Raw genomic sequence first — 27,896 nt, 5'->3', positions numbered from 1 at the left:
GTGGTAGCAAGTAAATTTATTGGTAACCAGCATAACTTTGCAAGTGTTTTATTCAGCTGTTTAAGCAGCAAGACATATTAAGAAGTAAATTACAGCATAATGATTTTTAGGCATTATTAAAATTGAGAATTGAGGGCTGCTGTGTAAAATTAGTATGAATCATTACCCAGTATTTCTCTGTGTGTCTCTGTCTTCTTTGCAGTGTGCCTTGCAATTTTAAGATGATATTTTTAGAACCTTTTTCATTTCTTCATAAACTCTTAACACAAGGCTTTCCCATCAGAAGGGGTAATTGGCAGAAAGGAGAGATCAGTTTAATTTTTGGCTTCCCTACTGTTCTCTTTCCACATCCAGGAAGGGGGTGACTGCTATTCCAGTGCCAGGTGATTCTTACTGACAGTGGCCTAATCCTCAGGCCTCTGTCACATCAGCGGTCAATCATCTTTAGCTCAAAGATTTTATGTCCTGTAAAATTTTCAAAATTATAATGAAATTAATAACTTGATCTTAATTGGTTCTGCAAAAGCAACAGTGGATCAGAATTCAGTCCTCTGTTTCTGTTATTTGACTTTCACAGTTCACATTATCTGAGCATTGTATTGCGGTAATAAGAAAGCAAATCTCCAGATTTTATAGGGTAATTTTTAGCTCCATTTTGGCTCTGGTTAGGATTCTGTTATTTTAAGTTACCGTCCTGAAATTGTTCTATGATTTCTCTGATTGCAGCTTGCAAACAGGTTGCTAACAGAGGAAGAACAGACATGTTTTTCTTTTCAATTTGATATAAATGTCAGTTGCCACCCTAAAAACTAGTAAAGATTGCCTAAGGGTCCAATAAAGAACTGAAGAAACAACACTAGAGAGGAATTTCACACTGAAAATTCTGAATATTTGTTACTTCGGTAGGCAGCCTTCATTGGTTTGCCTTTTCACTCTCTCCCATGTTTCTTTTGCAATATCTTTTTTGCCATGTTATGGTAACATCATGTCTGTGGTCCTTCTTCATAGACCTAAGTCTTCGAATGAAGATTTGAAATACTTCTAATGATAGCCTGTTAGATGTTAGGGGTTATTCATTTGCCTAAATGTCTCCATGTTGTCGTTAACTTTTAGCAGGCAAATTGAACAATTGTTTGTGGTTTATTGCTAGGGAATAAGTAGGGAACTGATGAAACTTGCTGACTATGAGTTTTCAAGAGACAATATGGTAGGTTATGGGGAATTTACTGAAAAGTGGCTTTGCAAGACCTATCTAGCTGTGTTTGTATGTTTGTAATATGTATTTCTTTGTGTGTCATAGCTAGCAGTGAGAACGTGTGTGGTTCACTGCAAAGAGATCAAATAGAGTTAAACCACTGCTAAATTTCATAGGTTAGTTCTCAGGGTGTTTCTGTCTTTATTTTGCTTTTTTGTCAGCAACTTTCTGGTGTGTGATGGGATTACTGGTTTTTAGTGTTCATTAATATAAACTTCTATTAATTTTCTATAGGTGCTTTGGGGAAGAGAACACGTTTTCAGGAAAAATATGTTGCACAGCTTATTTTGGATGTCCAAAGAACAGATGAATTCGTCCTTCCTCACAATGAACTAAGTCCAGCTCCAACACCTCTAGAAAACTTAACAATGGTATGTATTTGAGAAGAATTCCTTTGATTTCTTAAAATGAAAATGGTCTGAAGTTTTCCTTGGGTGTCTGCAAGGGAAAAAGTGTGGTGCCTAGGAGAAATTTACTTGTAATTTCTGAAAGTTTTTGGAAAAGATGAGGGGCAGTCATTTGCCTAATACCGAAGGACTTGAGGTAAAACAACATATGACTGTCTGCAAGACAGGTGTGGCTACTCGATTAAAAGCATGTTTCCAAATATGATTTTCTACAGTTTATGTATTAATTTCTAGTAACTAAGAATGAGGGGTTAGGAAAATAGGTGAGAGACAGATTTTCAAAACAGCTTGCAAGGCATCACAGAAATGCACAGATTCCTAAGGACTGACAGACATGTTTAGTGACAGTGTGAAGATAGAAAACTGGTCTACATATTCCTGCTTTTTGACATGAATTTTGTGACTTGACTCTGCTGATATTAAGGGTGTGCATGATGACTTCAATTATAAATTGCTCAACAACCATTAATTTGGTCTGGAATGGCATTTTTCCTTCATGAGGAGAAGTTCTGGTTGGGATTTAAAGTTACTTGAACTTGCTAAAGAAGCCAGAGATAAATTGAAGCATTATGGTCCAGGATTTGTTCTTCAGGTTGGAAAGCCTTTATAAAAAAAGATTATGCATTCACAGATTTCCAGGTCAAGCAGGGATCTTAAGCAAAAAATCTGACAATACTTCTCTGTTTCTAAATTGAATGCAGAAATATCTTAGGAGAGCATCCTAGCTTTTTTCTTTGTCCATTAGTATGTCCTTAGTGTTGTATTCGATTTGATGAAAAGAGATTGACTGCATCTTTGTCACAACTTGTGGTTATGACAGAACTATGTATAGCAACACATTTAAGGCTAGTGAGAGCTCAGGGGAGGCCACTCAGTGAGTGTCGGACTTAGGTATAGACTTCAAGTACAACTTACCTAGAACTAAATGATCAGATGCATTGTTCTCAGCGACTCCCTAACTGGGATATTTTATGACTGTTTTTTCCAGTTACTCGCAAGTTTCTGAAGAATCTGCCTTTGTGGTATATGTCTGATAAGGACTTTAGTTTGGAATGAAATAATGACATTGTTTCAATAAAAAGGATGTAGGTTTAACCTGGAATGAAATATATTATCCTTGCTAATAAAATACTACATTCATAGGTCCTTTTAGTGAAGAGACCCAAAGCTGCTGAAGTAAGTTTAGTAGAGAGTTTGAGAAAGAGAAGTGAGGTATTTGGAACCTTTAAAAGTTAGTCATGCTTATGTTATCCACACTTTCCTACTAAACTTTTACTGAATGTATCTTGAAAATAATGCTAGAGAAAGTCAGCATATCTGCTTTTTCTGGAAAATAAAATGTAATGCTAGAAAGGACTTGAGAGGTTTTGGCTACAGGGAGGGACTTGAATTTTGTGCAAGTCTGAGCGACTGTGTCATATAATTCTGTCATAAAGTATTCGGGCTGCCTATTAAGGAAGGTTAGGCTTTGCGTTCCCACGGTCTACTTCTGGAAAAAAAAAGTATTAAAAAATCAGAATCTTTTATTTCTCCATTTTGTTTGTGTCAGAAATTTTAGAAAACAATATTAGTAGAAATATGTGCTGCTTTGAGGAAGACCTGAGGTATTTCAAGTTCAGACATTTTATTAACATCATGTGTGAGTGTTCTGTCACAGGTATTAGACCAGGCTTGACTAAGTAGACTCCAGCTGATGTGTGCATTGAATTACCAATTAAAGATTTGGTGTTTTTTCCCCTTTTTCTAGCATGTCTTTATTAAAAATGTAGTATCAAAATACATCTTACTAATGTAATTTGTCAGTGTTAACTTTAACAGTGAGTCCTAGTGTTTGTTTTGCTAGGTCTGATTTCAGATTTGTCAGCCGTGAGTGTATCTTGAAGTTCTTTTAGCTAAAATTGGAGTTAAAGGTATTCTCCATCTGCCAAAAACTGCTGACAACATCACTGATCTCTGCCTAAGTTTACAGCGGATGCTTGATGTATCTTGTATACTTTTACAAGACTATTCATGACAAATGCATAGAAGCTAAGTCTTGAGGAGTACTGAGAATCTCCACAGAATTAACATAGGCATATGGAAAGCTGAAAGGCCTGTGATCGTGCTGCAAAATTACTATAGGGAAATTTTCTTCCCCTCTCCAGGGTTCTTGTTTTACATCTGCCATTTGCAGATACGGGAAAATACTCTATTTGTCTAAAGATAGGAATTGTCCTGGATGAGTGGAAAATTTCCTAAGAGAATTACAAACTCTGCCAGTATGTATAAAGGCCAAGTTGAGACTGGTCACACCTAATTTTCGTCTCCTGTTTTGGAGTGCATATGTCTATGGTCTTATGTTCTCCCCCCATTATTGTTCAGTAAGATTACTGAACAAGTTATTTTGCAATTAAGCGGTCAGTAATTTAATTTGATTAAAAATACAGCCAATATAGCAATGTGACCAATTGTTGGACTGGTAGCTGGGCTGATTTCTGATCAGTTGCTTCCCTCTGGTGCCGAGCAATTATGTTATCTCAGATGGCACTAGAAGGGAAACTATTTGCGTTTCAAAATAAATATTTGAGATTGTAAATTCAAAGCTTTGCTCACAGGTCAGTTTCTGTGAAAGGAAAACCTCAGGCTTGAGGCGATGCATAAGTACTCTCGATATGAAATCATATGTTAAAATAGTTTGATTAGTTTTAAAAAATTCAGAGCTGTTTTTATGTTTTGGGGGAATGAAGAATTTCCTTTTAAATCTAGGAATTGAAGTCGTGCTTTAAAACTCTAGCATACAGTTGCAGTACAGTTCAGTCAATCAACATTCATAGTGAAGTTAAGGCAATTAGTACTGTTTATACAGGCTAGATTTTAAAGATTATGTAGACCAGAAGCTCAGAAGTTTTAACTAATTGCCTTATAAATTAAACTGTAATTTATGTTACGTCTAATGAAGTGTTATCATTATACTAGCATAGTGCTCTGTTCTGAAATCATTTTCATCTGGAAGTGGTAGATAATCCTTATATATGCTAATGTAGTAAGAGAAGAAAAGGATGGTATTAAATATGCCTTTAAGAGTGGGAATATCTTCATTATCCCCTTACAATAAAATGAACTCATTTTCTTCACATTCTCTGTCAAATCACAGTTTATTTTCATTCATATAGTGATAAAATACTGATGATGAATGCAGATAACCCACTTTGAAGCATTCCTGTTTGCTTTTTGATCTTCTGTGGACCCTTATTTTGACCTTGCCAATGGAAGATGCTCACTGGAAACAGCTACTACTAGGACATTGAAGGGAAATTAATAGGAAGTTTGAAAAACTGTTAATATAAATCCTTTTCCTGTTTTTAATAGATTACAAAAACTCTTACTGGTAAATAAAAAACAGTAGTACAATGGCTGGTTTAAAGACCAGGGGTTTATTTTGTTTTGGAGTTTGCTCTTTCAAGAGAAGGAGAAATAGTATTACAGGTACCTCCTCCTTGCTTGCAGCCTAAGGAATCTTTTGTTGTTTCCAAACAAACAGAGATTCTATGAACATAGTAACTTAGACTTTTCAGCCACAGATCTTATTACTTTCTTCTTTAAGTTAACTGACAGACAACGAACTTCAGGTAGCATACTTGTTTGTAAAAGTTAAACTGAATACTCTTTAAACAATTTGTTGCAGAGGAAATTTAATGGAAAGTCACAAGTACTTGTCCAGGAGCAAAGCTTCTCAGAATAGCCCTTCTTGCCTTTACCAGGACAAAGTATCTGGAGGTGCTGGCTCAGTGAGGTTTTTTCAATCTGTATTTCTTTAATTTGCAAAACTGCTTTAAAAAAAACAAAGAGAAAGAAGAGGAGAACCACTTCCCTGTGTAAGGACTTTAACCATACTGGCAGAACATGCGCTTTACTTAGTTGCACTTTGCTGATACTTAAAAAGAAATCCATACATTCCCAGAGGTCCATGGTCGCAAGCCTGAAAACCTGCGTGTTAGGAAAGCATTTAACATTAATCTGCTTCAGCTTGTCTGTATATACGTTAAGAGAGGAGGAAATTGTTGATAATACTATGAGCAACAATTTAAAAAGGAAAATCCTTTCAGCCCTAATTTAAGTAGAAAATCAATATTCAGGTAACCTTAAAGTTGCTCTGAGTGCTGTTCCTCCTGCATGACAACCAGTGTACTTGTAGCAAAAGTGATTTGGATGATACTTCCTTCTACTGGCTTAGTCAATTATTCTATCGTAATCATGGTAAATTACTTTCCATTGTGTTGTTTTCTGATGTTAGTATTATCCTGTTTCAAAAAAGTCTATTTTTTTTCATATTTTGAAGGCATAAATTTCTCTGCAACTGTTTCTATCTTTTTTAAAATATTTTTTTCTCCTCCAACAGAATTACGATTTAAATGATGATACAGTGCTTAATGAGATAAAATTAGCAGATGCTGATCAGTACCAGGTACCCGATTTGTGTGCGGAAGAGCTTGCTGTAATCCTTGGAATATGGTAAGTTAGTTCATAGTTACTTAAAAAAAAATACTGCGTGAATCATTGTGATAAGGAAATAATGAAGTGGTGAGTTGATGGGACTTTTTTTCCTTCCTTATCGTATCATCTGGCTAAAATGCTAAAAGGTTTGCTTTATACGTGGATAGCATTTTCAGTTATCTCAAAGTGAACGTTAGTGTCCAGTTCAGAATTTCAGCCATGTTTCATTTATTGCTGTGTTGATCTTTTAACCTGGAAAAGCTTCTTGCTTACCTGGAAAACTTCTTGTTAACCTGGAAAAACTTCTTGTTCTTTGCACCTCAGATTAAACATGTTTCAAATGTCAGGTGGCATTAGCTACCATATAGTGATGACACTTTGGTAAATTTTGAAAACATATTTCAGAGTCTGCAGTGGTCAGCTTCCAGTGAGGATCAATCATGACTTTCAAGCAAAAAGCTGCCCTGCTGCTTAGCACGATGGGAATACTTGTATTAATTCAGAGCATCCATTGCTGGTTACAAGCTATAGTACAAAGTCCTCGTGGTTTCGCACCTAAGTGTTGGTTTTTTTCTTTTCCTGGCTTTCAGAAATTGTATGTAACATGGCACAGAAGAGCAAAAAGCAGCTTGAGATTTGAGGATCATAAGCTGGCTGTTAATGAATATCCTCTTTTTCTAATAGGGAAACACTTTTTTCTGTGACGTAGTGGTCATTTAGCAGATGACAGTTGTCACTATTTTTTGTGTGTGATTTGTTTCAGAAGTCTTAGTATGTCGAAGTAAAAATGGTGACTTCGATGCAGTATTCATCATTCATACCTCTCAAAGCACTTTTCTGATTTGTGAGTTGCAAAATGATGGAATCTACAGTACTACTGAAATATCTTGCCCCAGCCCGAAGAAAGCCAGGAGCCAAACAATGAGTGAACCCTGATTCCCAAGTCTCAGACTGGTGTTTCCTCTGCAGGGACACATGGATGTTATAAGATCCATCTTTGTGATAGGGTGACAGCAACAACAGGCCAGCGAAAGGCTAGTGAGACAATCCAATGGCATAAGCTAACAACCCAGCATTTGGCAGTAGTTCCTTTGTGGCATGGGACTTTTTTCTTATTATGTAGCACACATTATAAAATTTCTCTCCCCGGTCGCCAAAACTTCCAGTTATTTTTCTCGTTCTTGTCCCATAAAGTGCAGTGGAAGTGATTAGTGGAGAGAAGATTGTTTCCTTTCATATGCCTGTTTCTCAGACTGCAGCTTTTTGAAGGGCCGGATGCTTGCTTGGCTATATAGTTGAAGTCAACTGTGAAGTTCCACGTCTATGCTTTCAGCTATGCCCTTGAACCATTCAGCCCATCTACTGTAATCAGGAATTCATGGGTGGAATGTGTACTCTGGCTTCATATTTGCTTTGTTCCCCAAGTCCCCAAGTCTTAAACTTGTTTTCTTTTCAAGGCCACATCTAGATCCAGGTTGACGGCAAAGGAGTGAACAGTGAGTTGACATATATTCTTGGCCTGCTCACTTCTAGTCTTGAGTCACACTGACAAAGCCTTCCCCTCCCTGAGAAGCATTTTCATGTGCACTTCATTTTTTTAACACAGTATTGTCTTGTATTCAGATTATATCATCCCTCCTGCCTCTGCCCTTCTGAAGGAAATTGTCTAGAGGTGTCTTCAGATCATCTCGCTGCAGGAGTAATGCAACGTAAAGGAAATATTTAAAGAAACTCCTAGGAGTGCAGAAGCATCACTTGGCTAGGGCTTTTTTGATATTGTGTATGAAAATAACTAGTTATGATGGTATAAAATTTATTTTCTAGTCAAGCATTAAGACTGTAGCCAAAATTTTGTGTAGAGCCTCGAACCAAACTTTCAGAGGCTGATGGGAAAAGATATTAAAGTTCCAGTATAAAATAAAAATATTAAAGAACAAAAAGCAAGAATGGGCCAATGTATGATTTAAATGTGTTAATATAGTATAGATGCCAAAATGCTGAGAAACCAAGAGGGGAGTATGTTTCCCTTGTCGCTTAGAAATAGCCCAAATTATATCTCTGTTAGAACAGACAACAGCAGCTGTGTGTCAGCAGCTTGGGAAGAAAATCCCTTCTCATCACTTGATTCACCATTTTTTATCAGGGTAAAGCTTTTAGAAATCAGATACGGCTATAGAAAATTCTAAGAAAGCAAAGAGAAATGTCCAATGGCTGGTTATTTCTTAATCTTTTACTGTCTCTCAAGGATCAAATCAGGTCAAAATAGTGTGTTATACTGGAGGTACCTCAGCTCAGTGAAAGACTATGCACCAGTCTTCAGCTGGTAAGGATAGCATCAGGAAGCCTAACTTTTCTTATACAGTAATACATTGGATAATAATATACTATACAGTTTACACAGGGAGCTGTAGAAGAGTACTTGAAACAGCTGCATGAGCACTAAATAGCATTAGGACTAAAGGATTTTTAACAGAATTACCAAATATAAGCTTTTGAATCAACTGAGTAATTGGGAAAAAAAAAAATCCCAGTATGCATGGGAAACTTGGGTACATGAAACAGGAAAACATTGAGTTACTTGAAATTTGAGAATCTAGTCTTAGCTGTCTGTCTGTTCTCTAGTCAACGGAGAAATCAGCACTTCCAGGGTGTGATTCATTTCACTTCAGGCACTTATTTTACAATGGATTGAATCACTCCTTACCTTCGTGTTTTTGCAAGGACTCTGAAAGAAGCATAAACAGTTAGCTAGATTAAAGGCCTAAGTCTTACATGGTTAAAGTTAGGTAAGATGCATCACGTGCTTATTAAGATTATTTTTATATACATATATATGTATGATTGCAGTCTTTGCGCTTTATAGCAAGGTCATACTGTATAACTTGTATCAGAAGTACAAGGCAACAGCAGGTAAACAGCTGTTCTCATTTGTTTTTATAAGAGAGGACATTCTCTCCCAAGCCGTTGAGATGGAAAAGGTTATGTTAAACTGACTGTGGAAGGCCAAAGCTTACACATGTTGTCCTATGAAAGTAAAAGCTACAACATAAAATCTTGGACAGCATTAAAGACCATGAAGTTCTTTTTTGTTAAATATATTTTTGGTACTCTGGCCCGTCTTTACAAACATATCAAGTAAGTGTAAATTATTTATTTTTTTTTTTTTGAACCAAACCAATTACAGGTGCCAGACAGTATAGTGATCTCACCATGGTCAGTTTATGGCTGTTTAAAATCATTGCTACAAAATATATTGCTGTGCACCAGTACGTACAGCTGTGTGAAGAGATTCCACTGGGGAAATGAACTTGCTGTCTTGCTATTCAGAATGCTCACATAAAAAACATTAGTCACTTGAAATACCTTTGTGAAACTTTGAGAATGCTTGTAAAGTGATCAGTTTGCTGGGTTTGGCTCTTTTCATTCACAAAATTAACACAGCTGGTAGAACATCATAGAAATACAGCAAATACTCATAAAAATGCATATGTGGAAAGTCTGACCTATCTATTCTTCATCATCTATCTCATGCTAGTTAACTGTAGTTTTAAGCAGTTACCCAAGAAACTTGAATTTGCATTGTCTGCACTTGCAGAGAGGTAATGTGCCAGGAAACACAAGCAAACAAAAACTCAGCAGTTGTCTTCATCCATCAAACTTTATATTCCGTCTTCAGGAGTGACTGTGAGAAGATACCCAAGGGTGAATAGTAAAAGGGCAAGCCTGTGTTCCTCCCTGCTCCCTAATACTTTTCCAGCCTCTAAAGGGTGATTTCCTGAGCCTAATCTGGCTTGTTTGTGTGGCAGTCATCAGTGGATCTCTTACCTATTTGTCAACTTCCATTGAGCCCCTGTAAATTTCTTGTTGGTATTGTCCTTTGGCAAAGGTGTCTGTCTACATGTTTTGTGTCTGCTGTTCCAAAAAACCTCCTCCAGGTAGTTTTGGTTGTCAGTAGCTTCATTGAGTGACTTAACTCTCTTGTTTCCTAACAATTTTGAAAACCTCTGCAATGTCCCTCTTTGGTTAGTCCTAGCCTAATCAGACATCGCTTTTGTAGAAGTTGTTACATGTTTATAAGGCATAAAACATAATTATTCATTGTCATAAACCAACAATTGTTCTAGCTGTCTGTTTCTGAAATTTTCCCAATAGTGAATTGCTGCTTTTGAAATGAAAGGTTCAGATCAGAATGTACTATTCATGGGTGGACAAACAAAGGCTTTATGTCGTATTTTATATAGGCTTTATGTTAACTGAATTGTATACTTGATGTAGTATGCCTAGTACATTATTCTCTATTACTTTCCTGATTAATTACGTTAATATTATTAATTTAATCACATTTTGATTTGCCTTTTTTAGCAGCTGCCTAATACTGAGCTGATGTTTTCATGCAGCTGCAGTGCTAAAGAGTTGTTGCTGAGCAGAAATGGTCAGAATGGAGCCTGCCATTTTTTGTGAAGCTAGGACTGTGTTTCCTATTGTGCATTGCTTGGCATTTCTATTTTATTACCCTTTTGCTCTATCCTGTAAGGTCTTTCTGCAGCTCCTTATTGTCTGTTCACATCCTTAGTTTAAAGAATGTCATATCATTTGCAAGTTTTCTCACCTTGCTATATATTCTCCTGTTCTGATTTATTTATTAATATAATAGCACATAGATCACAGCACAAAATCTGTGCAAGATTACACTGGTGACCTTCTCCATTGGGATGGCTCACTGTTTGTCTCATACCATTTCCTATCTTTTAATCAGTTACTGACCTTTATTGTGATGTTCCCTCTTATCCCATATGAATGCTCAGTTTCTTTGAAAGTCCTTCTTGCTGAGGAACTTCTCAAAAAATCTTCTAGAGATCCAGGTTGATTTCATCAAGCAGCTTATGTATATCCTCACACTGGTTAAACCTTCCAAAAGCCCCCAACAGGTTTGTAATGGAGGAATTGGTTTTTTTACAGAAGCCTGTCTGGCTCTCCCCACGCACATTGTATTTGTCCGGGTGTCTCTAGTCCTTCTGTGCATTGTATAGTCTCTCCTTACTTACCTGCAACAGATGATAGGCTTACAAGCTAGTAGTTACACTGATCCCCTGACACCAGTTTTAAAGGCTGGCATCATTTTTGTTGCTCTCTTATCTTCAGGCCCTGAGGTAGTTTTAAATGAGGACTGTCTCAGCTATTTCATCCCCAAACTAATTTTAAACTTTTTTTCTGAATAGTTTCATCCTGTTAACTTCTTAGCATCCAGCCTCTTAGCATGTAACCTCTTTTGCAGCTTTTTAATTTGAGAAAGATTTTTCTCTCCTGTAATTCCCTCCCTTACTCAAAAAGGCTTTCTGGTGGGAATTTTGCTTTGTTCTTATACAATAAATGCTAATGCAATGAATTCATAGAGCTTCTCTGCAGTGGCTTTTATACCCAGGCTGCCATTTTGGTCCTGTGGACTCTCACAGTTTTTGTTCCTGCTGTATTGGAAGAAGGATTTAGCACTGATTATGACTCTTGGTTAGTTGTTCCTTAAACATATTTTGGACTCTGTAGTTACATTTTTAGAGATATTTCATTGTTATTATTATTTAATATTAGAGTTTTTGATCCTTTCAGTATTCTGCATTTTGATACAACTTCAGCTATTTGAAGAACACTGTTTTATTTTTAATAGCTTTTAATAATGTTCTTTAACATTTGTCAACTTTCTAAATCAGTTCTTGAAACAGAAATATTTAGTCATAATCCAAAAACGGATACTTTGGAATGATTGCTGTTAATTCCACTGTTACAAAGATTATATCTAATTAAGTCCCAAACTGTATAACTAGTTCGTTAACTGGATACCTTATCCATTAGGCTGCCAATGTAGATCTGATTAATCAGATTAAAGAACTGGTTGTAAACTGTAATCTATTGGCAATTAGCTTTTGATAATTTATTAGAAAACACTTTTTTGTGCTGCAGAGTAGATCTTGCTCTGAAGTTCTTTTTTATCTGTCTAAAGAATGTCTATTTCTCTTTGTTTTCTTTCCTTCTTCTATTTCATTCAACTCCCTAAGACAGGATTCAAGAGTGGACAGAAAACACCTTGCAAAGCTCAATGATGTGGTGATTAGTGGCTTCTTTTCCTATTGTTATGGAAAGATGCCTGATCATAGATCCTACAGCAACAGATCCTAAATTCTACTCGTATTTCAGCTCCTGAAATCCTCTGGGGTGAACTGCTTAACTTGTCCTTGAAATCAGGACAAATACAGGGTATAAAAAAGAAATGTTTGTAAAGTACTCTGACAAGAGCTAACACAGTCATTAAAAATGCTTAAAACCCAGCTACAGTTCTACTCTAGATTCAGATTCTTATTTAAAACATAGCTTTAAATTTGATTTGATTCAGTATGGAAAATCATTAAAACAATTTCATTTTTCTCTTACCTTTCAAAGTTTACATTACTGTACTTACAGGTCTTAAAGCATTGTACATGGATGTGGCAGAAATGGAAATTAAAGACCTGTTAGCATGGCTTTGATCTGATAGAACTGCGTTTATATGCTGCAAAAAACTGTGGCAAATACCTATCTAGAATAAGGAGAGGATTAGTCCTTTCTTTAGGATGCTGAAAAATAAGTTCCAATTTTGTCGAAATGTAACTGTCCCTTGGTTTACGCACACTTTTCAGAAGCTATGGTCAAGTCACTTAACATTCTGGTTGCCTAGTTGCTGTGGTGTTCTTGGTGTTCTAATATTTGAAGTTTTCTTGCTGCCTTTTTTACTTTTTCTTTTTTTCTCCTCATGGATAGAGAAACATGTTATTTTTCACCTGAAGACGCATTCGTATTAGTGACTAGTGTTTAGTGACTCAGTTGACCACCTCAACCTGACTATAAGTATTTCTACTAGCAGCTGACATTAGGCAAGGAAAGAAGTAACTGAAGCAGAAATTCTTTATTACTTCCCTGTTTTCATGAAAATTCTTCTCAAGGAAGGAAAAAAACCACTGATATATATGACCAAATTGTTTCCTAGCGTTTTTGTCTACAAACTTTCAAAAAAGCCCACCAATAACATCGGTGTTTTTCTGCGGGAAGATGGGAGAAGATGCATTACTGTAATAGTTAATAAACTTTTCTCTTTTTTTCAACTTACTTTGCAAAACCCTTTCTCATCGGTACTCAATCAAAAGCATAGTTGGTTTTTCTTTGTGGCCATGCTCATACAGCTGGCTCAAGCTGATGGTATTATGAAACCTCAGCATAAATGGTATGAAGTATGTGTGGAACCTCCATCATGGGAGGAGGAGGTTCCATCTTTAGGAATAGACTGGATAAACCTTTGTCTGAAGTTAGAGGTTTGTAGGGCAGGAAGAAGAGTTGGAAGATCTCTCAAGCTTTCTTCCCGTGTAGAAATTGTTGTCTTTCAGCTACTCTGGTCACGTTCTTCCCTACAATAATGTAGAAATCTTTTTACAAAAAAAAATCTGGTCAGTAATGCCCTTCCTCTCTCACCCACCCAATTTCCTTTATTAGGTGCCTGTTTTGTTACAGGATAAAACTAGTTGGCTGATTAATCAGAGGAGTACTGTTATCCAAGAGGTGAAAGAGCACTTTTAATGAAACCTTGAACCTTAAAGAACTGCAGTTATATAATTTCAGTTCAGGTTTAAGAAACCTAGTTATGTTGATGTCAATTCACACAGATGTTTGCGCTTGCATCTAAGTCTCTCAGTAGTGTTAAAAAATATGTACATTTTATTCTTTTGGCTTATGTTGCTGTGAATAATCATCAGCTCTAAACCTGTTACGCATTTAGATTCTTTATTATATGACTTACGGAACAATTTTAGGTGTTACCATTTTAATAAATTGAGAGAGTAGCTCCCATATGCCACTTACTTTCTGTGATAGCTCTTTTTTTTTTTTTAAATACATTTAGAAAATTCACTGCACACACTGATAATTTTGTTTACTTCAGTGGGGTTTTCTAGTCGTGTGTCGTCATCATCGTCACCCCCACCCCTCAGAAATTTTGGGGAAAGTTTGATAAGAAAGCATCAAGAAAAGCGCTATTAAAAAGTAGATTTCCTGAGAGGGGAAAAGGTATCTTATCTCCTCGTGGAAGTAGCAAATTGAATCTCAGAAGGGATGTAATTACGCTTTTGCTCTGTCTCTCAGCCTACCTGTATTTGGCTGCAGTCCTTTGAACAAATGCCATTTGCATTGGCAGAGTGGAATTTGTTTCAAACTCATCCCTTAATTTCCTGAATGCTTCATCTGTACTCATTCCTAGGCTGCTCTAATTTGATGAATATTGGTGGTTCTTAAAGCATGGCCATTTTAGAAATGCTGAAGCAGTGCTCTCCAGAGAGAACTTTCTCTTCCTGGTTTGTTGGTTTTTTTTCTTTTTTCTATCTCTTCCCCCATATAATGTGGGTGGAATTTGGAAAAGACCCATGCCATCAGGAAGAAGGCTTGACACTCTGCTACACGGGTAATAATTCTATTTCTTTTTGTGGGCTTGCAAAGATAAAGAGATAATAGCACTTGAATGGCATCAATTTTTCATTTTCCTATCTTGAGTGCTTTGCTGCTTGCTCTTAGAATTCTTTTATTATGTCTCAGTACTTTGTCACGCCTTTTCATTACAGGAAAAAACAAAACACATCAGGCACTCTGGCCTTTTTTCACAGCTGGCAGATAAGCAAGTGATGGCGGAGATAACTTAAAAGTAAAAAGCAACATAATAGAAGAAGTTTCAAAAAGTGTCTTACTAGACCTTGGTAGAATTTACCAAAAGAAAATCAAAGTGTTCTACCATTTCTGTCTTGACCATTTTAGGCGGTAAGCACTTGAAGGCAGAGGAGGGTTCTCTACTGAAAAGCAGATTCTTACTTCATTTGGGATATTCAGTCACTCTGTGAATAAACTACAAACTACTGCATTTCTCAAGCTTTTCTCTGTGCTGTCTCCTTTCTACTCTCACAGGTTATGTATAGGCTCATTAAGTATACTCCAGTATGAAAACAGTGTAAACTCATTAGACAGCCACATCTTGTAATTGTTCCTCAGAGCCTGCAGTATGTCCTGGACACAGCATAAATATTACATTTGTTATTCTTCAGGAAGAAAAAAATGAAACTAAATTAATTTTTTTGACTAAGATTAAGGAGAAAAAAAAGTTACAAAGAAAAGAAAAGAAAAAAAATCCTTCTGTATTCTATGTGAAGTTGTTGGAATAGGACGGCAAGAGAGATCACTGTTGTGAGACCTGGTAACATGCACAATGTAGAGAGAAATTTCGAAGTACAATGTCAAGGTCAGCTTATTTCTAGCTTTTAGTAAGAAATAAGCTCTATTCTTCCTTTTGTTAACAAAACATGACTGAAAAATGTAAACTGTAAATATCATTACATGAAAATGTAATTAAATTGTTGAGGTTGGAAGGGGACCTCTGGAGATCATCTAGTCCAACTTCCCTGCTTGAAATGGTCAGCTAAAGGAGGTTGTTTACAGCCGTGTCCAATTGGGCCTTGAATATTTCCAAGGATGGAGACACCATAACCTCTCTGGGTAACTCCTTCCTGTGCTTTATGACTCTTACATTAATGGAGGTTTTTCTTACTTTTTTTTTAATGGAATTTTCTGGATTTCAGTTTGTGCTTATTGTTCCTTGTCCTTTCATTGGTCACTACTGAGAAGAGTCTGGTCTGTCTTGTTTACTCCCTGCCATCAGGTATTTGTACACATTGATAAGATCCCCCTGAGCCTTCTCTTCACCGGGTTAAGCCATCCCAGCTTTCTCACCGTCTCCTTGTATTTCAGATGCTTGACTGCCTTAACCGTCTTTGTGGCCCTTTGCTGGGCTTGCTCCCGTATGTCCACATCTCTCTTCAACTGAGGATCCCAGAGCTGGTGACAGCACTGCAGGTGTGGTCTCACCAGTGCTGTTGCGGAGGGGAAAGGTTACCTGACTCTTTTCTTCCCAGTGCGGCCCAGGAGGCTTCGGGTGACTGTGCTGCAAGGGCACGTTGCTAGCTCATGTTCAGCTTGTTTTTCACCAGGACCCCAGGTCCTTTTCTACCAAGCTCATTACCAGATGGTCTGCCCCCAGCCTGTACTGTTGCATGGGGCTATTCCTTCCCAAGTGCAGGATTTTGCATCATGTCCTGTTATCAAGATCATCAATGAAGATGTTAAACATTATTTGATCCTTGGGATACACCACTAGTTACTGACCTCCAGCTGGACTTCATGCTGCTCATCTTAATCCTTTGAGACTGGTAGTTCATCTAGTTTTCAGTCCACCATGCTGTGCATTTACCTAGTCCATATTTAATCAGTTTGTCCATGAGGAGGTTATAGAAGAAAGTATAAAGCACCCTTCGAAAGTCAAGATAAAGTCCACCAATCTAGTCAGCTCATGATGGAAGGCTATCTAGTTAATCAAGCATGATTTCTTCTATCTAAATGCGTGCAGATGACTCTGTCACCTTCTTGCCCTTCATATCACAGATTGGTTGAGGTTGGAAGGGACTGCTGGAGATCATCTTGTCCAACCACCTGCTCAGGCAAGGTCAGGACTTGGCATTTCCCTTTGCAGAACTGCATGAGGTTCCTGTTAGGCTGTTTCTTCAGCTTGCTGAGATCTCTTCGGAAGTAGCACAACCTGCTGTTATATCAGCTGCTCCTCCCAATTTTATGCCATCAGCAATCTTGGTGAGGGTGCACCCTGCCCCATCACCCAAGTTCTTAATAAAGTTGTTGAACGGTATTGGACTCTGTATTAACCTCCTGGGGTACACCACTAGTTATGAGCTTCCAAATAGGCTTTGTACTGCTGATCACAACCCTCTGGGCCTACTTGTTCAGGTAGTTTTTAGTCCACCTCGCTGTCTGCTCATCAGCTACTTTATGAAGATCTTATGGGAGGCAGTGCTGAAAGCCTTACTGAAGTCCAGGTAGGCAATGTCCACTGCTCTCCCCAAATCTACCAAGCCAGTCATTTCATCATAGAGATTATCAAGTTGGTCAAGCATGACTTTCCCCTGGTGAATCTGTAGTGACTGCTCCCTCCATGTGTTAGGAAATGACTTCAAGGAGGATTTGCTTCATATAATTTCCAAGGAATGAAGTGAGGCTAACCTAGATCCGCCTTCTTGCTCTTGCTAAAGATAGGAGTGACATTTGCTTTCTATCAGTCCTCAGGAACCTCTCTTGATTTCCATGACCTTTCAAAGATAATTGAATTTTCAACAGCCTCTATTCTGTAGCGTGTTCTTGTGGCTAGTAAGAAGGTTTTAATCGAAGTATTCACTGTTATTTCTGCAATGGTAACTGTATCATATGTTCAAAGAAGAATTAACAAAATAGCGAGAAAAAAGTTAGATTGGGGCAAAGTCTTGTGGCCAAAGTGAGGTATGTAACGGATAGTTTCAATCTGTGACGTATCATCACAATTAGTATACTATCTTTGCAATTTTAACCTATAATATGAAGCCTGCTGCAAAGTTTAAGGAATAGTGTGATGAATTTAAGCTTGGGTATATAGCCATTATATAGTTTGGTGATGATCCATACTCTGTATGTTTTAGGATATATTTTCACTTGATATCTTTTGTTTTCACAGGGAGCTTGAATTGTAGCCTTGTTGCTCTTTGCGCCACTTGGAAGTATCTGTTGTAGTATATCTGTAAATGTTGGTGGGTTGTTGTCGAAGGAGAACATCCACCCACGTAGAGTTGCAAGCCCAATTTCTTTATCAGCTCTGTAAACGTGTCCAGCTGTGAAAAAAAAAAATTTTAATTTTCATCTCTGTGTATTCTTCTGGTTTTCCCCCTTTGTGTACCACAAGTTAGTGGTAATGCCAGTTAGTGAGAGGTGGACCCTTATGGGCATGCTCCTTAAGTGACTAGAAAGAGGGGGTGTGTTTGCGATTACCCTTCGGCACTTTTTGAGCAATAGTTTTTTTGCTTTGCAGAATCTGTGTTCAATTAGTCATAGAATTTTAACTGAAAACAGACCTCTGTAAAAACAGAGAATGGCTTTAAAACTTTTTAGGATTTGTAAAACTGTTATTCCCATAATCTTAAACTGAGTAAGACGTTTCAATTTGGAATGGTATTGGAAAGGTACTACTAAAATATCTTGGTCTCCTAAATGGTTCTTTTTTTTCTGTGACTGCTCCTAGGTCTAGACCTTCATCTGCAAATACCATACTCCCATTTGTCATTGTAACAGTTTTCCAGGATGTCCTTTAGATTTCTGCAAGTTTGAAAAATATGTTCTGCATAGTAGTATTCTAAAGATTAAATCAGCATTGTTTTGTTTTGTTTTGTTTTTTCTTTACAGTATAGACTTCCAAAAGAACAATCCAATACACAAATTAACTGAAGAGGAACTTCTGGCTTTTACTTCAGTAAGTACCTTATCTGGACTTCTTAGTAAACATGTTTTCACTTAATATTTAAGTAAGTACCAAGCAGTAACCTGTCAGTCACATTAATCATGAAGCTGTTTGTAAACCAAATTTATTATAGTACTCAGTTGTTTCACTAACTTTCTCTTATTTCAAGAAATTAAAATGATGCTGAAGTTCAACCCAGTTTTCAGCCATCATCATGCAGGATAAGCTTGACATCTAAAAATTGAATTTCACCTGAAAACATGAACAAAACATTTTTTTTATGTGTTTGGTTTAGTTTTTGTTAACTATATGAACTATAATGCAATATTAAGCCCTGTATTTTTACAGCAAACTCTTTGTATGGCACTAGAGTTGAAGGTGCTCTTCTTTGAACAGTGTTTAAGTGGAGTTCAAAAGAAATTTCGTCTTTATTCTGTCAGATTTAGTCAGTCTATGTATCAGATGTTCTGCTTAGACATGTTTCTTCCCAGCTCAATGGCTGATTTGCTGCAGAACAATTCTGTAACTTCCAATGAAGCCTTGAAAATTCTCAGTATTTTTTCAGTGGAATTTTTTTACTCAAGACAAAACACAATTTGCTTCCTTCCTTGATCTTTTCTACTTTTGTGTGTTTTTTCAGCAGTAGTTTATATGAGGGAGTAGAGGAGGAAAGACCAGTGATTATATTGCCATTTTTGGTTATTTTCCACAATGTCAGACTTCAGCTTTGGAGCGGTGGAGAGGGCTTGCTCACCTAACCAAGCCTTGTAGTCTGAGACCCTTTTGCTGTAGTAGTGCTATCTGAAAAAATCAATTCTTGTTAAGAGTTTGCAGCTAGGATCTCAGCAAAAATCACTTTGATTTCAATTGAGCAAGAATTTTATCACTGACACTTGTAGTTAAGTGAAAGGACTATGGACAGTAATCTAAGGTTAACGATGCTAATGTTTGGTTGTTTTTTTCTTTTGTGGTGTTAAGAGGAAGTTCAATCTGTAAAAAAGAAAATCCTAATCTTTTCATTAGATAAATGTAAAATAAGTTGGTTTTACAGTACATGTAAGATCTGCATGAGGGAGCTGAGTGAATCACTGTAAAAGTTTGGGGTTTGTACGTTTTCTTTCTGTTGCTACAATGATCATAGTCCTTTTTCATGATATAGTTCCTGAAGTGTTTTGTTTTGAACTACGATTTTGATTTGTTTTTTTAAAAGGTTGGAATAGTGATCAGGAAAAAAATGAATGTACTAAAAATGAGACTGTCCATTCTTACTTGATATTCTAGTAACAAAAGTATCCAGTAAGGATATTAAAGAATGATGACCATTAAAGGACAGGAGAAAGCGTATGGAAAAAATAAACATGTACAAAGTAAAGAAGTGCACACATAGAAAAGGTCACAGGAATGAAAAAAGCTGGTGAACCAAGTACTGCAAGCTTTTTTTAAAAAATGATGAAACTATTACAGTATAATTTTTCTTGCAAAAATAATGCAAATGTATGAAATGTCAAGACATGCATACAATTTCATTAAAACAAACCCTGCTACTTTTGTTGTTAAAATAATTTATTTTAAATCGAGGGTTTTCTGTGAAAACTCAGAATTTAGCTTCTCATATTTTTTTCCTGTCAAACTCCCTGGACTTTTTTGTATACTCCCTCCTTCAGTCTTCCCGCTACCCACTATTGTTTGCATAATTCTTGGGTGGAAAAGCAGCCATTTTATACCTGAATTTTGAAATAACTTCTCCATATAGTCTATCCTTTTAATGTTAAATGGAGTGATATTGTGAGAACAGAACATCTTTAACAAGATTGACCCTACTCCTGTAATGGTGTACTTTCCAGAATAATGAAACTAGGAGTGGGGTTTAGCTGTTTCAACACTGGAGTTTTCAAACATTTAAACATTCTTCACATTTTACAGCAGAGGAGAAAAAATCCAGGTAGCACATGTACTAGGCAAGAAAGATAATAAGCCTTACTGTCATCTTTTATCTGACATTGCTTGACAGATCATACTACCTGTGATCTGAGATGCAAGAGATCTGTTGGGCAAATTCTTCATAAGGATGAGAAAATTAAACTGCGTTTTTCTGCCATCTAGTGGCTGATTCCTCAAAAACCACAGGGCAGCTGATGAACTTGCTCCTTAAATATTTATTGCAGTGACTGTGGGGAGCTTATGTTTTCCTTCACTTATTTACTTATCTTTCTATCGAGCCTCTAAGTCAGCTACAGCTTGCTTCACCCTTGTAAGATCAGCAACCACTATCAGGATAGATCTCCAGAGAAACAAAGCTGAAAGATATGTCTAGGCTTCCCTGTCACCTTGTGCTCTGAGTAGCTAAAAAGAAGGGTCTATAGTGATAAACAAACAGGAATGTACATCTCCCTAGTAGTGCAGAATTCAGTGGACAGCGGTGACTTAAAGAAGTAGTGTGTAGCCGGAAAATTAGAGGAAATAGTAAATTTTGATATCAGAATAGTGTTATTTTAAACTTTTGCTTAATGTTCCCCAAGTTCACTGGATGTAGAAGCACAATTCAATCTTACCATTATTTTGTCTTTTGATCTTGACCTATAGTCCCAAGACACAAACAAGAACAAGTGTGAATTGTAACGTTACCATCCCAAATCTTTACTGGAAACTGAAAGCAGGAATCGGATATTAGCTTATATAGGTTCTTTTCAATCAAGGCATCTTTTTGTGGAGTTTGTACCTGAGCCTAAAATTGTGGATAGTCACTGCAGAATTTCATGATAAAATCTCTGATCTCTTTTGCATCTTAGCAAAAGAGCTCAGAGAGTCAGAGAGGCAAGGAAATCCCTCACCGTGCTCCCTGGCAGTAGGAGTGTTCTGTGTGAATGTTAGCACAGCCTTGGTTCTTACAGTGTCTGCTAGCTGAGTAAGTAAGTGGCACCACAAATGTTATCACTCGTATTTAAGGTATTTACCAAACTTTGGTACTACGCAGTGAAACAGGCAAATGAGCGCTATATCCATGCTGCTCTAGTAATTTCGTTAGCGTCCTTTAAACTGCTGTGTGTGTGTGTGTGTGTGAGCAGGCATCTTCTCAGCCTACATGTGGATTCCTAAATCTGCAGGCTGGTTAGATGGTTGTCATGCATTCATCTGATATCTGCTGAAATTTATGTTTCCTGAAGAAAGGAGGGCATTTCAAGATATCTTAGGAAACTTGAGAAATTTTAAGGTGTTTTTAATAGATCAATGAATCGTCAAGAGATCCTTTTGCTTTGGACATTGCAGGTCACATGCATTTGTTTTGCAGTTTCTCTCAAGCAGAGGGAACTGAGGTCCAGGTAGTATGAGAAGGAAAGGATGATCAAAGGGAACTCAAGTAGAAGATGTGGTCCTGCCTCATACTAGGTGTAGTCGAAGGAAAGGATGATCAAAGGGAACTCAAGCAGAAGATGTGATCCTGCCTCATACTAGGTATAGTTTGGCAAACAGGCATTCCAAACTCCTTTTTATATCTGTAGAAGTTGAAAATTACTAGATGTGTAAGACAGATTTTTTTTTTTCAAACAGCATCGCTTATAGTCCTAAAAATAGTACTATTAAGTCAGCATTAGTCACTGCTTGGTGACTGCAGTCAAATACAAAAGGATTGCTGCTTTTCATTTACTGAAGTCGCTTGGGAATAGTTGCCATTGTTCTAAAAGTGCTAACTGTTGTAACTAAGAATTACTTTTAGTATTGCTGATTTTTGAAGCAAGGTGTAGGCGTGTATCAAATCCTGTGTACTTGTGTATGTAGTCTCATTGGCTGGGATGGCCCCTCTTAGTGCAATAATTTGGACTTCAGTGCTTGAGGTTTTCTAGTCCAATCTGTTAACCTATCGTCAGCATAATATTTCGACTTTTAAGCTGATAATCTATAGCTGAAATTAGATACATTTTATTTTCTTTTTTTTCCTGCTTATAGTTAAATTGTTGATTTGATATCATTACATAAGAAGTAATGTAGCTCACATGTACTTAAGAATAAAAACAAAACTGTAAAAATTTGATTTTAAGGGCAATTAAATATTTTTTCTTGTGCATAACGGTTTTGCGAAACAGTTACAATGTTTTTAGTTAATTCTCTTATGGTAAGCACTTGGACTCGTAAGAAAGCTAAGATCTTTATTTAGAAATCCAATATCACACAAGCTGCTTCAGAGACAGTTATGCACATGATATTTGGCAAACTTTCTGATTCAGCTAGCTGAATATTGCATTCAAAAGCCATTTTTAAGAGAAGAAAAGAGGGGCGGTAAACCAGTGGTGAAACCCAGTGCTTCTCTGTTAGAATTACTGGTTTCTTCCTCATAACAGATGTTTTTCCCCTAGAGCTTTCTGTATAGGCAGTAGGAAGTATACAATGCAAGAAACCAAAGAACTCAGTACTGCTTTCACAGTGAGGTTTTCTAGCTTAATTTACTCCCAACTCCCCAAGTTAGTTTTACAATGCCTAAATACACTTCCTTATCCCATCTTTAATTTCTGTGGATTGTTTCTGATGTAAAAATACAAATGTGAAGTCTGCTGGGTTTTATATTGAGCAGCAGTTTTTCCCCTAGAAATTCACAAGTACATCACTGATCTCTGTATATCAGTGGCCCAAATACTTTTTTTAAAAAAAATAAAATCCTTTTTGTAAATAAGCAAAAGTAAGGTCTTAAGATCACTTCCATTAGATATTTGCTGTTTGCATTATTTTCAATAGGTAATGCAGTTATGTCCTCTTTGATATATTGTCTTTAAATGAACAATGCTTTTACATAAATCTGCATGATATTTCAGTATATTTTTAAAAGAATTTTTTAAAAATTATATTCTAAGCTTTATAGAAGATGTCCCTCATGTGAACAGAAACTTTAGAACAGAAAACTTAAAAAATATTTCTGAAGTGTAAAAGAGTTTCAGGAACATATGAAAGTTCTATGTAAGAACTGGTAAATCTTCCTTTATGCTTTATTTTTAAGATTATGCGGTTCTTGCAGAGAAATAGGGGAAAAATTAAATACTGGATAGCATTGCTTTTTTCTCTTACAAAAGAGAAAAATGTTTTTTTTAAAAAAAAAAACACTAAGAAGATTAGACTCTGCAGTACAAGTTCTTACAGCTTTATGGAAAGCTTACACTATAGCTTATAGTTTACATACTGTGGAGGAAATTCAGTGTTTCTTAGTCTGATACGACACTCCAACAGAATATCCAGGATTAAGGAGTTGCAGCTGGTCCTTAACATGACCCCTTACATCTATCCTAGGCCTTGCTTTGTCCAGCAGAAAAGGGCTTTGTGGTAAATGTGATGAGCGCTTAGCCCAGTGTGGGAGAATAATACTTTTTTCCCTTCTTAGTGTGTTATGATCAAGGGAGTTTGAGTGGTAGCAACAGTATTAACCTATAGGGAACTGAGGAGAAAAAGTAACCAGAAACTGTGGAAGAGAAACCTCTTGTTTTGTGCTTCCCACATCTTAGCTCCATATTTGTATCCTCTGGAATCCATAGAAGATGAGAAGGGAAAGAAAAAGGACCATGGAAAATATAGTTGCGTTGGTTTGCTTATACTCCTGAGACTGCTATCATTTATGGAGAGTAGAGCAGTTGGTTTCTTTATTAAGTGGTGAAAACTGGGAAAAGGAAACTCTGGCAGCTCTTCTGTCTATTGACACTTTGAACAGGTGAGGATATCTTTCTTAAAGAGGAAAAAAGTGTAATAGCTCTTACTTTGCTCAGAGTACAAAACTTAAAAATTATTCACAATCTTCTAACAAAAATACGTGATCATTCTAAAATTGTTCAAATAAGGCCATGAAGGATACTAAGGTCTGATCAAGAACTTGGAGAATGTGGAGGGAGTATGTCAGAATCCAAGGAATACTGTGTATTCCAAAGATGGACCAGATGGGAATGCTTCATGTCTTTTGTTTTTCCACTGTGTTGAGCTACTGATTCCATAAGAGACTGTTTTTACTAAGGAATTTGAGAATGGTTGGACAGAATATTTTTTTTTTTTTTCAGAGGTGGGCATTTATTGAGTGTAATAGAAACTGATGTTGTATGGTACCTTTGAAAATCACAGCAAAGAATTATAGTGCACATTTTATTGAGTGTGTGTGTATATGCATATATTAATACTTTTTCTGCTTTTCACTGTAGGAAGGGGGCTTTGGGAGGAGGGAATGGAAGGTGGAAATGGGAATGCTTTGTTTTTCTCATCTTTTGTATGGCATTTGTGATACTAATGTGGAACTAGGGAGCAATCAAATCATGGCATATGATATTTTTAAAGTTAAGCCTTCCTATCAAAAATCTCTATAAAACTAACATGCCAATTTGGTTTCTAAAGAGAAGTTGTTTATATAGCTTAAATAAAAGCAGTGCATTTTTCTCTGCTGAGAAAATGGCTGCAGTTTGCTTTATGTTTTATAACTAGCAAGAGTATTGAAAAGCTCATTAAAGTGCCATGTGTCTCTACTGTTGTAACATTTGTGGCTTTATAAAAAGTCTCTTTCACTTCTTTTCTAAGCAGTGTTGCCCATTTTGAATAGGCTCTGTTGGTTACAAGGTTATAACACCGCAAAGGCTTTCTCTCAGCAAAGCCCTGCTAGTACTAGTAAGACTTTTTAAAATTCAAAGCTGTTCTTTTTTTTTCTTTTTTTTTTTTTTTCTCCTTCAAAGCACTTTTATTCAAAAGTCTGAATTATTTTCCAGGAATGTCAGGATCTAAACACTTGCGAATTTAATGCATGTATGCTTTCTGGCCCATCATATGTTACTGGGAAATCGGACTGAGTACTGAGTATGGCAAAAGGGAAGCTGCCTCTTTCTGCTGGAGTATCATGTACAAAGACTCAACTAGATTTCCTGGAAGCTTATTCACCAAAGTGTTTGGTACTTACATTTACGAAGTATTGTGGATAGGAAGTTAAACTAGTGTTGTCAGTTGTTTTTGCTGCTGTTGTATTGTATGCATTTAGATGTTTTAGGGTAAAGTAACTGGGTGCCTTGTACATGTAGTACATGTGTTGCAGGGCAGGGGTGAAGCTTGCATTCCAATCCAAAACTGGGATTAAGTAACAGTCTGTTTGAAGTTGTTTTATTTTACAAAATATCGGATTTCAACATAATTGACACTTTTATCCCTTTCAACTTTGTTCTCCTCTGTGGTCTACATTCTTCCCTGAGTCTGTGTGATCCACAGTTCTGCTTGCATCATATCTTACAGGAGATGACTCCTGAATTATTGTGCGCCTTTCTGAGCAGGAAAAAAATTGGGATAGTCTGCTCTTTTAATCTGTACAGAATTACTGAAGCAATAGATTTTAGTGGTCTCACAGTGGTAAGAGAATGTGAAATTCGTGTTTAAATATTAACAGATTATTTGCTTGTAGAAGTTAAGCAGGCAAATTTGATGACAGTTAGTAACGTTTTTTTCCCACAGCAACCTTTCTTCTCCCTCTCCTCCTTCTTCTTTATCAGCAGCTCACTTGTTTTTTTTCTAGCAACCTCTCTGACAGCCAGTTGACATGTCACAGGCTTCCCTTCCCCCTCTTGTGTCCTTCACCAGTTATAACTATTATAATTTACTTCAGCAAGAAAGATTTCATCACAAGAAGACAAGATTAAACCCCCTATTCAACAATAGGGTGAATAACAATAGGCTGTCGGAGGTATCATCTGAAGGAAATAAGACATTCTTGCTATTCTGTGTACTGCTTAATGTTCCCTTTTTGACAATATTCTGATGATCAATTCAATTCATATGTTATCAGTACTAGCAGTCAATTTTTTTTTTTAGTGATTAATATTCTACTGCTCTGCCTGTTTGGCTGGGGAGGGGGCAGAACTAAACAAGGGGTAAATTCAAGTCTCCTCTTTTTTTTTCAAAGTAAACTTAGATTTTTGGTTTTCTTACTGTATGTGAGGAAGAATTATTCTTAAAGTTTATTTAGCTGTCCTAATATCTTGCCCTCATCTCCTCTGCCTAGTTTTAGTATTGTCCCTTCATTTGTTTTTTTTTTCCTAACCCAGCATTTCAAATATTACTCTAATCTTGTGTGTTCCATAGCATCTGAAAAAAAATGGTGGTTGAATTCTTCTTTGCTGGTGAGCTTGCTACTGTCTCCAAGCAACTGAGTTTAATTTTCTCTGATCGTATCATGTCTGTAGTTTGGACTGGAAGAAGAACATTTCTTGTATCAGCCCCTCAAACATTCTTTCTGGTCTGTATTAAAGATGAAATATTGAAAAAGTAAGAATTTTTTTTACTTTCTACATAGTTTAGAATAGGTTTGATTAGAATGCTGTAGTTCTTGATTGGAGTCCTGAAGTATGTTGGGGTTTTTTTTCTTCCCCCCAAGGTGTCTGAAGTGTGTAAATCTGATACTCTTTGTTTCATTTATCATCACTAAAATGTCACTGTTTTGTTTTGGTTTTTTTTTAAAAAAAAGAAAACCAGGTGCAGTTGGTTCTAGCTATTATTCTATTCTAGCTGCTTTGGCAAAACTATAAGATGAACTTGATAAGAAATAGATCAATCTTACCCTGTTTCTGCATGAAATTCTTTTTTCTATTCCCCCAAGACTAGGGATGGAAAAATGAAACATCTCCAGTAATTCTTGTCTTTTTTTTTCTTTTTTTTTTTTTTTTTCTCCTTCAGTCTTTTTTAATCCTAAAGTTTTAGGTAGCCAAGCTACTGGAAAGGATTCATTTCTAATTGGTATTTTTTAATGGGGATTTATTGATGGTCAGTTTAAGATTTTTGTGAGGAAAAACTATGTTTAGTCAGCTTCTAAGTCTATAAACCGTGGGCTTTTGAAAGCAGATATAAAGGGGAAAGATTTGGAGTTTCTTACTTATTTTTGAAAAATTTTCCTAAACAAACATTTATAGCTTAGATTCAGCAAAATATCCGGTTACGTGTTTAGTTGTCCTCAATTGAGTAAACGCCACTCTGTTCAGCAGTGGTATTGGGGATGCAGAGTGTGCTGCCCTTGTATAAGTAGTTAGTTGGTTCAGTATGTTGTGGAAAAGCATGGTGCCATCTATGTTATAGAAAGATGAAGGTTAAGCAGCTCCAATTCTGGTATTTCTACAGTATTTCCTTTCCTGTCTTTTATTAAGAGCAGCAAGTTTAAATAGTGAAGTGGAATCTTCAAATGCTCTTGACCAGAAATTAAGATGTTAAGAAATTTGTGAAACATTTAAATACATCTGCATGGAGGTTGTATGCACATTTATTTTACTTGTATTTACAGAGTACTTGAATTCTAGCACTGATCATGTACTAAACAGTACATTGTGACTAAAGGGAGGGAAGCATGTATTCTTGCCAGCAGATCCCATCACTGAGCTTTTTTTGC

At 36.6% G+C, this 27,896-nt stretch overlaps 1 protein-coding gene across 1 annotated transcript in view; it reads left to right on the top strand.

Annotated features, from left to right (window-relative positions):
- TTC27 (tetratricopeptide repeat domain 27) overlaps positions 1-27,896 on the top strand; it is a 123,820-nt gene that overhangs the window by 24,547 nt on the left and 71,377 nt on the right. The window contains exons 6-8 of the mRNA XM_009697697.1: positions 1,490-1,626; positions 6,041-6,153; positions 18,469-18,535. Coding sequence (XP_009695999.1) covers positions 1,490-1,626; positions 6,041-6,153; positions 18,469-18,535 — 317 coding nt within the window. The remainder of the gene's footprint in view (positions 1-1,489; positions 1,627-6,040; positions 6,154-18,468; positions 18,536-27,896) is intronic.

The sequence above is a fragment of the Cariama cristata genome, unplaced genomic scaffold (genome assembly GCF_000690535.1).
Source record: "Cariama cristata isolate BGI_N322 unplaced genomic scaffold, ASM69053v1 scaffold1833, whole genome shotgun sequence".
In the NCBI taxonomy this organism is placed as follows: domain Eukaryota; kingdom Metazoa; phylum Chordata; class Aves; order Cariamiformes; family Cariamidae; genus Cariama; species Cariama cristata.
The sequence above is the reverse complement of the archived record's forward strand: the minus strand, read 5'-3'. Positions and strand labels throughout refer to the sequence as shown.